We start from the raw sequence: 15349 nt of genomic DNA on the forward strand, positions 1-15349 counted from the left end.
GATATATGGTGACCTGTGGCATCTCTGCCAATAGAGCACAATACTGGTGCACGCATAAGTGTTTTGGACCATGCTGTTCATCTTACCTCATTTAACATGGAGCTCCACAGCAGACCGCCTCTACATGTTCATTGTTGACCCAGTGACATCATCAGTTACGACTGAAGTGAGTATGGGACCATCATGCTTCAACTGTTCATCTTCATAAACATGTCAGCTCGTCAGGTGAATTACATCTTTGCTATACTAGGTCGATAGTTGTCTCCACAAACACCATCACCAATATGAACAGTAGCCCGAAACATGCAGCATGTCATGGATACAGGCTGGTGGGAGCAGTAGTATGTTATGGGTTCATTCTCCTGTGCTCGCATGGGACCTGTGCTAGTAATCAAAGACACACTGACAGCTGCAAACCACCTGCATCCCTTCATTCTTGATATCTTCTCCAAAGGTGATATCATATTTCAACAGTATAATTGTCAGAACTGTGCTACAGTGGTTTGAGGAGCATTATAGAGAACTTACATTGTGTCTCAGCAAACAAATTTGCCTAATGTAAATCCTATGGAGCCCATCTGTGTCATTATTGGGCACCATCACCGTATACGTAAATGAATCACCCGTTACTTACATAAATTACATGACCCGTGCATTGATATCTTATGCCGCATACCTCCACAAACATACCAACAAACTGTTGGCCCCCTTATACACGCAATCAATGGTGTGCTTTATTCCAAAGACGGACAAACAGGCTATTAAAAAGGTGGTCATAATGTACAATTGAACCTGTATTAAGCTTAATTTTTGCATTTTAAATGAAAAAGACTGTTGTTTCTCATTGTTAAGTGTCCTTTTCTTCCCAAAGCTTCTGGCCGTAATGTTGTTGTTATGGTCTTCAGTCCAGAGACTGGTTTGATGCTCCTATCCATGCTAGTCTAGTGCATGATGAGTAAAGTTAGAGTTTTGGGGCAGGGACTGGGGTTGGGGTGGATGTGGGGCATAGAGCTAGCAAATATTGAGACCATAAGGATCATGGGAACAAAGAATGTGCTATAGGATTAAGGGAAATCACAGAAAATCTAATTTTGAATGACTGGATCAGACTGGAACTGATGTACCCCTGAACAGGAATCCAGTGTCTTATAGCTGCACCCCCTTGTTACAACCTTATAATGCCTCTGTGGAAATGAAAAGGTGACTTTTAGATAAATATAAAGTATGACAGATGTTTGCCTCCACAGTAATGGAAATTTGTTCTACAGGTAAGAAGTGCCATCATGTTTATAAACAGGAATGTATCCATCATTCTTTCATGCAGCTTCTTGAATTAATTTTTATGGATAAAGAAAATTCTTCACATAAATTATCTATATATAAATGTGCACCTTTGTACTCTCTTCTGAATATTCTAAAAATGTTACTTTGTGACAAATTGATCAGATGTAATTGATTCCGATTTACACACACACATCCACACACTTAACCTTTCTATACCTGTTATCTTTTATGCAGATATTTCTGCAAAATTCAGAGGTGAAGCCAATGTGAGGTGGACTGAACAAGTGAGAAGAAATGGTGAAACCAAGAGTGTTACATTTTCAGCATATGAAAAGTACTTTGAAACAAAATATTACTTTGTTGGAGGTCCTTGTAAGTATACTTCATTTATTTATTCCTATTTATTTTGTGTTACTTTTGGTCAAATTTCTTGATACCAGATAGTTTAATTTCTGTAGAGCTCTCTCATTTCAGAGACTCTCAGGTCACAAATAACATATCATTAGTTGCTATGACATGAAAGATGATTATTATTAAAAGGGAAATCTGTTGCTATCCTCCTAGCAGATGAAACTGTAACATAAAATTTTGCATGGTACATGTCAAATAAGCTAATTAAATGGAATCTCCAGGTTTTTAATTTTGAATTCTGAGGTGCTGTTGTAAGAAAACATACATTTCTGTAACACATATTTCCATTGTATGTTTCTCCCATCTGTACATCACATGGTCAGCAACGTGAGAATGTTTTATTATCCAGAATTTTATTCCACTCAGTTTAACAAACTTGCTATTCATTGTATCATATTTTTAAGATGTTTTGTTAAAAATTTGTATCCCTTTGTTATCAGTCTGTATTTCAGAAAAAAATGTGTCTGTTTTATCTCGCAAAAAAATTGTTATTTGTACTAGCTTTCTATTAGAACTAATTAGATGTGACAAGTATCATAAATATATTTCACTTCTATGATTCAGGGTAGATGTTAATGAGAACACTATTCACAGCACAAGAGGAGTGTCAGGTTTGTGAACTGTCATAACAGGTCATGACATAATCCTACATGATGGGGGAAGACATTCTTTAATTCTTCAATAATTTAAACACTTCATCCAGAATGCATTAATAGTTTTGTCCAAGGAATATTTAATTTGGATGCAAGAATACCGGTGTGAAAATTGCATTCCACTGTGCAAATTGCCAATACTCATATAATTTATTTAGAGACTGTGTAAGTTACTAACCTCTTTCACATGTCTCTGTCTTGTTGAATTTCTCTTATTGGACCATGCACAATAATACATAGTACCAATACGTTCCAAAAATATGCACATGAAATTGCAATTTTTCAAGCAGTCATAACTCAGATTCTATTAATCACAGAGATAAGGAGTTAAGTGTTTTGGATAGCCCTTGGTTTGGCAACCTTTTGTATACCTATCACAAGCACAGGCATACTGTAGCTATCCCACAGTATGTCATTAAAATTTAAACATTAAACAATTCCTCCAGCCCAGGGAACTTGAGCAAATTGGTTGGTTCTTTTGCATTAGGTGCAGTCTAGGCTGGGCCTTAGATGGCTTAGGGAAGCACTATTTGTTCATGGACAGTTCCTGAGAAACCACAAAAAACCTTTTTTGGGTACCAAAAGTATCAGTTGTGGGGATGGTCACTTCTATAATTTCTATCCATGCCAAATCATCTAAATTTTAGCCAAATGTTCTGAAGTTGGAGTTCGCAGGGAGCTTAGAATTTTTTTTCAATTTTAATATCCTTTACCAAGGTCTACAGGTTTGGGGTTACTGTACTTAAGCAGAAAAATGTGAGAAAATGGCTTAGATCTAAGCTGTACACTCTTTAGACATTTATCTAGAAACACCATTTTCCCATTTTTGAAAATCTTTATCTGTTACCAAGATGCACCCAAAAAACCATGATTTTAGGATACTTCAAGTACCAATTGTGGGGATGGCCACTTCTATAATTTCTATTCATGCCAGATTGTCAAAATTTTTACATATGTTCTTAAGATGATGTTCTCAAGTAATCACTTGATATCATTATCCATTACTGAAATGGAGAGGTTCAAAGTTACCATACTTCATACATGGAAAGGATTCTGGCATGATTGCAAGGGTTCTGAGGTCACCAAAATATGTTTTTGGTCACCATTTATTCACTAATGAAACTTGATGGCATGATGTCTCTGTATAATGGACTCTTCACATCTGTACATGTTGCCTACCCCTGAAAATTATTTGTTGTAAGTACCTTACAGAAAATTATTTTATGATATGAAGTTCTTAGTATGTGTAAATCAAACACTTTGTTTTCTGGTGTACTGTAAGTGTAGCTTAAAAATGTTGTGTATTTTTATGTAAAGTAGTGGTAAACAAACTTGCTTTGGTTGGGAGACAATTTTGTGTTAAGTTTATGTTATGTGGATTTATTTGCTGTTTGCATGTCAAAGTATGTAAAAGTGACAAAGAATGTAAATAAACTGTCAAAACATTATTGACCTACAGATTTCATTTTATGTAAGTTGCACTCCCTGCTGTAACAGGGAAAAGGGGGGAACCAGCAGAAAAATGGTCCTCTTTAAAAAAATCCTTACAGAAAAGTGAACAACCAGCTGGTTAAATCCTCAGAGACCATGGAAATTTACAAGAGAGTTGAGTGGAGGCTACACATAGGTTTCTCGAGGGTCTGAACCCCCCTCCCCCATAGTGGTGAACTTAAAAAGGAAAAATTCGCCTACTTTCCCACATCCCCTATTCCCATATGTTAAAAGTTTCTATGTCTAAGGGCAAAATTCTGAGCAAACTATCCCCAAGGATGCGTATAGAGGAGACAGTGGTGGTTGAAGAGAAAGACAGCAGACTGTGAGTGAGAAAGAAAGGGACAGTAGCAATGGGAGAGAAAAATAATCACACAAAGGCAATAGCTGGGAGACAGAGATACAGTGAAAGTGGTTAAGAAGGAGACAGTAGTAAGGAAGAGCAAAAGAAAGGGATGAAGACTGTGATAGATGGAGAGAAAGATAGGAGAAAGTGCCAGTGGGAGAAAAGACAGTGGGAGAGAGATGTATGTATAGAATTTCCTGTGTTAAAAGAGCTTGAATATATTGGCATGGCAAAATTTTTGATGATGAAGGCAGAATGAGGATTGAGGCAGCTAGTTCCACATTTTTTGTCAGAATCTTTCAAAGAGGAGCTTATTTGCCTTTTTTATGCTCTGACAGCAGCATTTTTCAGCTGTTAATCTTCTTCTTGCATTTTTTGATGATGGTGTACTGTTATTGAATGATATGCACAACATTTTAGTGTTTTGTGTCCATTACTGTTTATTTTTATTAACACACACTGTAGTTTGATCATCAGTTTTATGACTTTTATATCTATTCAGACTTGGAGAATGTTCAACCATTTTACAAGTGGCACCGATTAATAAATTAACTTTACATGTTTTGAGACTCACTGCATGCTTAACGAAACTGACACATTGCAACTACAAACTTAAACTACTGAGTAGTTACTGACTGACATAGTGACTGTACTGACTGAATACCAACTGCAGATGAGGGTGACTTTGTCTGAAATCCCTGTTTGTAGATGCATGTATTATAGAAATTACAAATTGATCAAATACTAAGCTATTCCACTTCAGATATTGACATAAAAGACAGGAAAATTAAAAGGGAGATAAGTATGATAGGCAGAGCAATAAGTTTATTTAACTAAGAGGCGTATAATTAGCAAATTCTAAATTATCAGTACTATTTTATGGGAGAGCAATTTTAATGTGCACAGGGATTCCCGAAGTTCACAAAAAGGTTTCAAGAAAGTGAAATTTTCTAGTTGGAATAATTAACAAAGTAAAACATTTTTCTAATAACAGTATACATTTTTGGACACAGAAAATTTGTACCTACAAAATTATGGCCCTGAATTTGGAAAATATTATTGTTTTAATATTGGAAAATTCAGGAACATTAAATTTTTAGTATGAATATAAAGTTTTTGGTAGAAGTAAAAATTTGTTGAAAACTGAGGAATGAGGAATTTCAAATCAGTTAGTTCAAATTTAAAATGAACAGTTTGTAGCAGTATTTAATCCCGCATGGCTACATGATGTGTGCATGTGTAAGCCATACATTCTCAGTCATGCACCACCTTGTAATATGTGATACTTGTAAATGAACTCTGTTTCTTTAATGTCTTTAACAAGTTTCCCTGTGTTGAAAATGGAAATCTGTGTCAGTTGCCAATAGCTTCTGTTTCACTATTGTTTTTAACTCCTAAATATTTTTTGATGCTACTTCTTCTTCATTTGATTTCACTAGGCTGGTTGTTGTTCTGTAGTAGAGTAATGATGTAACACTTAGACTATTAAAAACAGCATTGACAAGATTTTCTCAATTGCAGTACTTTTAAATTGGGATGGAATATTTGTTCCTAGGTATATGAGCATGTTATACCTTGGAACGGTTTTTCACTTTTGGAAAAATGTTACTTCTCCTGAGTAATTTTTATAATTTCAGAAAAAGACCGCAGCACACATAATGTGAATACTATCTTTTCAAAATGGAATAAGAAAATACAGGGTGTACATAAAGTCAGGGAACATTTTCAATTATTTATTGCACAAGAACTAAATATTGTACAGATGTCATACATATTGCATTTTGAAGAGAAACTCTGAAAGTTTTTTTACAAACATTCAATATGTGACCCATGAGTGACCTGGCAGACGTCAATATGGTAACTGAATTCTTGCCATACCCATCCCAGCATGGCATTGTCGACTGTGGCTGTCACTTCCCATATTCTCTCCCAGAGCTCTGCTACATCACGGGGTATAGGCAATACATACACCGGATCTTTAATGTGTCCTCAAAGAAAAAAGTTGCACAGAGTGAGATCTGGTGACCCAACACACAGAAAGCTCGCTTCGCACCTGAACTCGTCATATTTGCGACTAGTGCTGACCATCGACAAATTACCAAACTACACTGTGGTGGTATACATGAAAAAAAAACATTTCAGGGTTTCTCTTCAAAATGACATATGTATGATATATGTACAATGTTTTGTTCTTGTGCAATAAATAATTGAAAGTGTTCCCAGACTTTATGTACACCCTGTATATGAAACTTCTATTATGAGACTGGCTAGAGGCAAATTCTTAATGTGTGCCAAGGTACAATGTTCTACCCTACTTATCATCATTCAGATACAATAATTCTTAATTTCATTGTATATTTATGAGAATTTTTGGATGCTAGTGAGTGTGTGTACATTACACAATTTTAGCAGTATTCTCGTCATGAAACACAGCTTATTCACCCTAAATTACAGAGCATATATATGTGAATAAACAAATATTTTTTAACATTTGCAGAAGTCACAAGTGTTGTACATGACATATTTCATAGTAAATTGGCATGTGTGAGTTACATTTACTGCAAATATTTTACAACTAACATACTGTGTTACATTTAGTTTTGTTTTTAACAGGCATAAATATTGTCTGCAGTTTTGGTAAATTAAAGCTGTTTTCGAGTTTGTTAGTAACCATAACTTCAAAAATGTTTCAGGGAACAAGGAAATTTTATTCCAAATATTTCTCTTTCCATAATAGGCATCTCATTTTAGCTGTTAGTCATGTTAGTTGTAGACACAACTGTAGCATATCAGTACTGTAAACTAAAAGGAATGAACAAGCGTAGCTTAAAGTTATTGTGTATTGTTCTATATAATATTACACTAACCACAGTGGAGCTCCTCTGCGTATACTGTTCTTGATCATGGGATGAGTTAATTGACATTTGTAAGCAAACTGTCAAGTGTTTGGAAGCTTCTACAAATGGGTGTGTTGGGAGGGCTCCTGAGAGTCATGTATGAAAGGCACCAAATGTACCATAAATACTATCCTCTCCTGTGGATACTGTCTTTGCTACAGGACGTACAGACACTGTTGCTGCTCATCCATTTGTCTCTGGGTGATGTGTCAATGATAAATCGAGTGGTGTGTCAATGATAAATCTAAGTTCCGTGTATGGGGGAAATGGAGATCAGGGAGAATCCTCAATTCTAACCAACATGTTCAAGGTGCTATTTCCCACTGACCTTGTTACTGAACCGGTGAGACTCACTTAACCTGTTGGGAAACATGCTGTATCATGTGTCATGGAAAGGCAGGAGCAAAAAGGTAAGGGCCTTTTGATTTTTGACCGATCAAACTTGTCATGAATAAAGGTACTCCTTAAGGAAATGACAACAAGGGTCAGGCAGGAATTCTAGGTGCACTCAGTGTACAACTGGGGCCTCATTCAACATGCTGAAGAGGCTGTACCAGCTACTATTGAGGTAACAGGGTGCAACCAACTACAGATAGTGGTGTGTGCTAGAACAAACAATGACTGTCACCTGGGATTTGAAATCATTCTTGGATCATTCCAGGAATAGGCAGAGAAGGTTGAGAAGATCAGCCTTGCCCACAGAGTCTCAACAAATGTTACAATCTTCAGCGTTGTCCACAGAACTGATTGTGGCTTCCGTATTCTGAACTGAGACTTTGAAGGTTCTGTACCAAGTCAGGCTGTGACTTCCTAGACTTGCACCATAGTGTTGAGAACTATGGTGTCCCCCTTGATGGGTCAGGTGTGCACTGCACATAAAAGGCTGCTACCCAGCCCAGTGACCCCATTTTCACCTCAAACAGGAGCACACAATACACATGGACAATCAGAGTACTCAATATGTACAATTACTTGGAGTACTCAATAAACTTGGAAAATCAGATTACTTGATACACAAAAGTACTTCAGAAATCATATAAATTTTGGTTATCTTTGTTATGCCTAAATAAATTACAGAAAATTATTTCATTTAAGTAGAAATATACTAAAATGTAAAATAAAAACATATTTCAACATGTGGAAACTTGAGTTCACTTCAGTTTTAAAAGAAACTTTTGAAATAATTTAAATTTATTATTGTCACCATTTTAAAAATATTAGATTATAATTTGATGAATTTCTCAAGTATAAATGTCATATAATAATATTGACTGATAAATTTTATTTTTCAGTCCAAACAACCAATATGTAATTCTAATAACTTTGAGTTATAATCTAACATATACCCAATAAACTGGGAATCCCATAAAAAGTGTTAATAACAACTCCTTCTGTAAATTATCTGGTTATTTATATTGATGGATTGAAAATTCCTGTTAGCTATATGGTAAAATGGCAATTAGTTGTGTTCATTTGAAAGTTGTTTAAGCTATTAGTGCTCTGTAAAGAGACATTTGTCATTGCAGATATTAGTAACTGTTTCCTTTGAAAAGTACTAACACAATCAAGCAGATATTAAACTACCAATAGAAGTTAATATGGTAGCCCAACAGATACCCTCGCAAGTGTTTATTATGTGAGTAACTGGCTAGAAAACTTATACTGCAGTCATGCATAAATCCAGTTTGTGTCAAGTTTGTAATGGTGGGGAAGTATCAGGAATAATTTCTGAGCCGAGATTGTTGGGAGCAAACATGATACAGTCCAAACCACCAGTCTATACTAAGTCCAATTAACAGCAGGGTCATGATGATTAACAATAATGACATGTGACAGTATAGCTTCATATATCGCAAACAGATGAGTCTATTCCGCACAATCAGTTATATACCCAGAAGCCAGCTGTTCATCCTACCTATTTCTACAGTCAAATCTATAAGTGCACCACAGGGTCATAAATGATTTGGCTGTGGTCTGGGCTAGTGTCACATGGTGGAAGAGAACTAGGATACCCGCCAGAGGGTCTGGTTTGAGATGGGGCATTTATGCATGGACCCAGTAGTGACGTTTCACCTGCATTGGGACCCATCTGCAGCTTCTAGCACCCTCTGCCTCTGGTTGGTTGATTTGGGGGATGGGACCAAACAGTGAGGTCATTTGTTCCCTCATATTGGGAATTATGGGAAGGAAGTCAGCTGTGCCCTTTTACAGGAACCATCCCAGCATTTGCCTGAAGCAATATTGGGAAATCATGGAAAACCTAAATTAGAATGGGCAGATGGGGGTTTGAAATGTTGTCCTTCCAAATGCAAGTCCAGTGTGCTAACTACTGCGCCACCTCACTCACTCATGCCATTGTAGTGGCTGCAAGTGATGGTTTCATGAGCCACAGTAATGCATTGGTATTGGCTGAGGGAGGATGTCATGAGAAAAAAGCATGAGATGGGTTTTGCAAGACCAATGTTTTTCGAATCCATGTTGTTTAGAGTGAAGTAGTTTGTTCTGTTCAAAATACTTCATCACATGTAAGCACAAAATACCTTTAAGATTCTACAGTGCATGAACTTATTGAGGAATCAAGGTTTCCATGTGATCTTAACGTTGCTGATAAATGTCTGCATAGATAATAGTAATCTAAACCGGGAAATAGTCAACCAGTCCTCATTTTATGGTGATTGTTTGTGAAGATCAGTGGGGGAAGTGGATATCTTGAATCATGAATCCATATTGCAGGACTCTCCAGATGATCAACCAGAAATTGTTTACATGAAATGGATTACAGCTGAACATTACCTTCTGTACAGTTCTTGTTTAGGTTACTGACCATTGATGATGTGCTTATTTTGCCTCAACTGTACCCACTTTGGTTTACAAAATTATGTGGAATACTGGCTGTTTCAGCTCAGGAGCTCACACTTCCACCAGGAGAGCATGTGTATAATTTTTCTGTCAAACTCCCAGAAAATTTGCCATCATCATTTGAAGGCACATATGGTCGTATTCGTTACACAATCAAAGCAAAAATGAACCGGCCATGGGCATTTGATGAAAAAGTCAAAGCTTTCTACACTGTGATATCACACCTAGATCTGAATAAGGATCCTTTGGTCAAGGTATGTTATTATGAAGTACTGCATTAATATGAGGACATGATATTATAATGAATTTTCTAACATTCTGTTATACTGTATATAAGAATGCTCCATTTTAGAATTTTCCACTATGTTTACTGATGATGATGACTGTAACTATAGTAATAATAATAATAATAATAATAATAATAATAATAATAATAACAAAGTACACAAGGTATAGACCAGTTTCATTTGATTATAAATGTTTCTCATCTACACAGCAACATGTCTTGTTTACAGACTATTTGTTGATGGGATGCTAAACCCTCATCCTCCTTTTTTGCATATTATTTAAGTTTTGTGTGTATTTGACACACACTACACCAGCTATTTATGAAATCTTTGTGCACAACTTAAAGTAATCATTTTGCAACCTTTTTTAACTGTCAAGTGTTATTCATGTTTTGCTTAACTTCAAAAAAGAAGTAAGAATGCACCAGTATTTAAAAGGATTCAAATATGGTAACACAACTGCCACCATACCATCATTTTTCATCAACTTGTCATTTTAATTTTAGTGTGAGTGTAAAACTGAATGGTATAGGTATCAAGAGTTGTGATATAAAAAGATGCAAAACTTAAGTTACCCAAACTTGTCAGTGCACCCAGAGTCTTAAAGAATTATGTGCAGAGTTAACACCATTATTGACTATAATCTACAAGAAATCCTTTAAGCAGGAAAATAGCCCCGGTAATGAATAGAAGTGTGGGTCACACATATAGGGTTGCCAGATATCAGTGAGGGAAAATAGGAACACATATATTGACACTGACATTTTTTTAAATAATCAATTTTACTGCACATTTTCTTCATAATACACTCAACACAATGAAGAGGAGTACTTCTCAACTGAGCATGCAATCCTCAACTTCTTTCGTTTGACAGTCCACTTTTCATATTGTCCTTAGTTTTGATGTCTACTCTGCTCTTGATTTTTGATCTGTTTCTTACTTCATCATTAAAAGATATAATGGCATCCATAACACTAATCAGAAAAGGTGATGTGCCAATGAAAACAGTTTCTGGCAAGTGTTCCCAAATGCAAGTGCTGAAGCTTTGATTTGAATTCTGCATTTTGCCATGTAAACATTTTTCCCAGAGCTTAGACTTTGAAAGATCTCTGTGTGTTAGCTTTCGTTCTGCCTCAACAGTTTCTGGCATGGGGTCTGCATGTGAATGTTTTGTCTGTTTGCTTTACATCTATAATACTTGCACCATGAGATATTTCATTTTGGGCTGACGTCATGATGTGGATGTTCATCAGTGGATATTCTGTGAAATAGAGTTAACCAGGTTGCTTTTTTCATTTCACTGACATTTTCACTGTTCCTCCAGATGATTAGAGCATAATATTCTTTGAAATCTTCTATTTCTGATTTGGTGAGTCTGCCTTGTCCACCAATTGCTTTTCCATCAGATAATTTTTCCTATTATGTTCTTGCAGAGTTTACTAAGTCTTGCCCCCATTCTCTTCTGCACTTATTGTATACATTCCATTCTTTTTAAATTTAGAGTTTCACCATATAGTTGAGCAGCCACAACACTATTGAAGCTTTTAGAGTCACCATCACCAAGGTAGTGAGTGTATTGCAGGTCTAGCAATTGACCTACTAAAATGGAGACTGCCACCTTGCTTTCCATACTGATGCTGAAACCTGCACAAATTTTGTCACATTTGTGACCATTTACTTTATTGGCACAACTTCAGCAAGTGTTCTGTGAGACATTCAAAATTCAGCATCTTGCCTGTATCTACGGAGGTAGCTGTGACAACTCCATTCTGTAATGTATGGCCACTGTTTTGCCAGGCACCATCAAATGCAGCAACAATATCAATAGATTAACAAATGTCAACAGTTTCCTTCACTGCCTACTGCACAGGTTCTTCACTGATTTCTGTTAAGGGATTGTGAAAATTTTTAAAATACCCATCAAATTTTACAGGTGGTGGTGGGAAGTCCATCATTGCATGGAATGTCTGATGCTTTTCTTCCCTTTCCAATATACCTCATGGCATAAGTAAGGAAAATATTCCCTTTTACTATAGCTTATGCATGTTATAGGAGATGTCATTGTACATTTCATTACTTTACATTCCACTTCAGTTTTGCCTGATAGGCCTCTTCTCTTCCTTATGCCCATACTAAACATAAGAGATTTTTACTATTAAAGTATTTACTTTTAGCAACAGGCAAAAGCAGTTCTGAAGTCTTCCACTTACTAATTAAAATGTGATCATTTTTTCACTATTTACAGCATCAACACCTTGTTCATTTTAAGTACGATTTTTCATCTTGACATTTAAAGTGCTATCTGGCAAACTTTTAAAGCTAGCCTCACTTCAGTTCCTTCATTTTTTATGATTTTCAACAACATGCTTGTGTTGATTAGTGTAAGATCTATGACTGCAATTAAACTTCTTCATTTGTGGAATTTTACTAGCAAAATGGTTGAAATACATAGGTGCAACAACAAGTTCAGAACATGAACACATGTGAAAAACATAAGTAAACTTGAGTTATCTACTTTACTGACAGAAAGATCGATTGCAATAAGTCCCTGCTCATAGTGCAGTCAATATGTTCACCAGGGATACTACACAAATGAGTTGCTATGGAAATAGCAGCACCAAAATTAAATAATGAGACGTTGTGTTCAAGGTTTTGTATTTGGCAGTAGTGTGACCATTAGGCATTCAGAAGCTGCACCTCATTAGAAAGGCATTTTAACACAAAAATGATGAGGTACTATATATAAAGTACATATTTTTATGATCAGGAAGAACCACAGAATTTTATTAAATTAATTAATCATTTTTCAGACCCTCATTATGTCCGTATCTCCTTAATATAGAATCGTTTATGCAGCTTTATTTTTAACATGCATGCAAAATTTTGTACAATTCCAAAAAATTACTAACTACATCCCTATAATCTCATATAAATGATTTTCTTTGCATCTCCTGTAACCTATTAGCATCAGACACTGTCTCCTCAGTTAATTTCATGAAATCATCTTCTCTCATCTTTTTTTATTAACTCTTATACTACAAGCCTTTTTGTTTGCACAAGATAAATTATTGATTTTGCCCACTGCATATACTTTATTGTCTGTGTTACTTTAGCTCCTTGACCCATAATGTACAAAGATTTTTCTTTCCACTTCACAACCACATTTGCTTCTTGTAAATAGTCAATACCCAAAATGATATGTTCACTAAGATCAGGTATTAGAAGATAACCATTACTGAACACTACCTCACTAAGATCAAATGTTAAACTTGCTTCTTGATTTTCTTGCTGTCTACCTGTAGGCCCCCTGACCTTCACTCCAACTACTGGCATCTCAGTGTAATTTAACTGCCTTCTCAAGTTCTTTTCTGAGTACTTCTGACATCCCAGAGATTTAACTCCCTTAGTCCATTAAGCTTCACTGGCCTTGCCACAGTGTTAACACATTCAGATCACTGAAGTTAAGCACTGTCAGATGTGATTAACACTTGGATGGGTGACCATCTAGGTCTGCTGAGTGCTGTTGACAAGTGGGCTCCACTCAGTCCTTGTGAGGCCAATTGTGGAGCTACTTGACTTAGAAGTAGGTGCTCCATTCATGAAGACTAACAGTGGTCTGGAGAACAGTGTTCTGATCATATGCCACTTATCTGCATTCAGTGATGCCTTTGGCTGAGAATGACATTGTGCTCAGTTAGTACTCTTGGGTCTTGAGAGGCCTGTTCGGACAGAGTTTATTTTAATTTAGAGTCCATTAAGTACCTTCCTTCCAATGCTCCAACTTTTATATTGATAAAAGAGCTTCCCATTAACTTACAGGGTGTGACTCCTCTGACAGGTCTCTCTCAACGTCATCAAATTCAGTATCTTCACTACTACTAACATCAGTTACTCTTTCAATTAATTTAATGCTCAGTTTGGAATTGTGGGCTTTCATCGTGTCACAATCATTTTCAACAGAGTTTTACATTTCAAGTAATTTAATTGTCACTTAAGAATTGTAATCTTTTGCCTCATCACTTCCATTTACAAACAATCTCTACATTTGTTGAATTTCATCAACACTACTTAACCTTTCTTTATTGCAGACGCTGATAATTTTTCCACTGCTCTGAACACTTATTACTACCAGTTTTTACTAAAAGGAATTGTTACAAGAAAATTTTCTGAAACTAATCAAAATTTTGTGAAGAAACTTATAACTTTTTAACATCTAGTTTGACATATTGTGAGTTTTATTCAGAATTTACATCATCTTCAGTCCAGTTACCATTAGAAACATGACCATAATTTGGCATCTGCAACACAAGTCTAAACCCACATTTTCTTCATAACAGCCCCTAGGCATCACTGGGCTCACTATATCTGAGACTTCACTCTCTTGCTATCATAACAATATTTCTTTAATTAAATTGACACAATAACCCATTTCTTCTCATCAATTTTTTTTATTTCACAACTTATCCACATATTTATTTAATTTATCCTTCTGTTTCTGTACTTCTGTTCCCCAAGTGCCTTCATTCCTATTTCCTCCTGATTCATTCCACCCAAGTCCTGACTGATCAATGCTAGTAAATACCATTTCTCCAAATGAAAATAACTACTGACTGATCTTTTAAAACAGTGGATTTCTAAGTGTTTCTTGAAAATTCCCCTCCAAACTTCATTGTCAATGGTAGTTTTATTTATTTGAAATACTGTCATCATTTTCATCACAATTCTAAATTAAATACTCATCTTATCAGTGGCCCCAGCATAAAAATCATCATAAGTTCTCAAATTGTTGACTGTGTGCATTTTTGAGCATTTGCAGAAGCTGTCATTGTCCTTGCATTCACGATCAATTTGTAGCAAATTGGTGTTTGTGATTTAGCTGCTGTTGCAGATTTTCTAAGTGAGATATTGCATTACATTTAGTTTTCCCTGAAAGAATAGTAGCCCTCTATATTATCTGTGTTAATATAAAGTAACTCTGTTTCCAAGTTTGCAAATGACTATAATTAACATCAAAGTGTTTTAGGAAGTAGTTTTTATGACAGGTTTTTGTGTTGCATTAATAGCAATCCAGTTTTGTGTATTTGCTTCACTTCTTATTGGGAATTAGCAACTTTTTAGGTC

General features: G+C 35.8%; 1 protein-coding gene across 1 annotated transcript in view; it reads left to right on the forward strand.

Annotated features, from left to right (window-relative positions):
- Nucleotides 1–15349, forward strand: part of LOC126235108 (uncharacterized) — a 74341-nt gene that overhangs the window by 26674 nt on the left and 32318 nt on the right. The window contains exons 2-3 of the mRNA XM_049943843.1: nt 1519–1656; nt 9984–10195. Coding sequence (XP_049799800.1) covers nt 1519–1656; nt 9984–10195 — 350 coding nt within the window. The remainder of the gene's footprint in view (nt 1–1518; nt 1657–9983; nt 10196–15349) is intronic.

Source organism: Schistocerca nitens, chromosome 2, assembly GCF_023898315.1.
Source record: "Schistocerca nitens isolate TAMUIC-IGC-003100 chromosome 2, iqSchNite1.1, whole genome shotgun sequence".
NCBI classification, from domain to species: Eukaryota; Metazoa; Arthropoda; class Insecta; order Orthoptera; family Acrididae; genus Schistocerca; species Schistocerca nitens.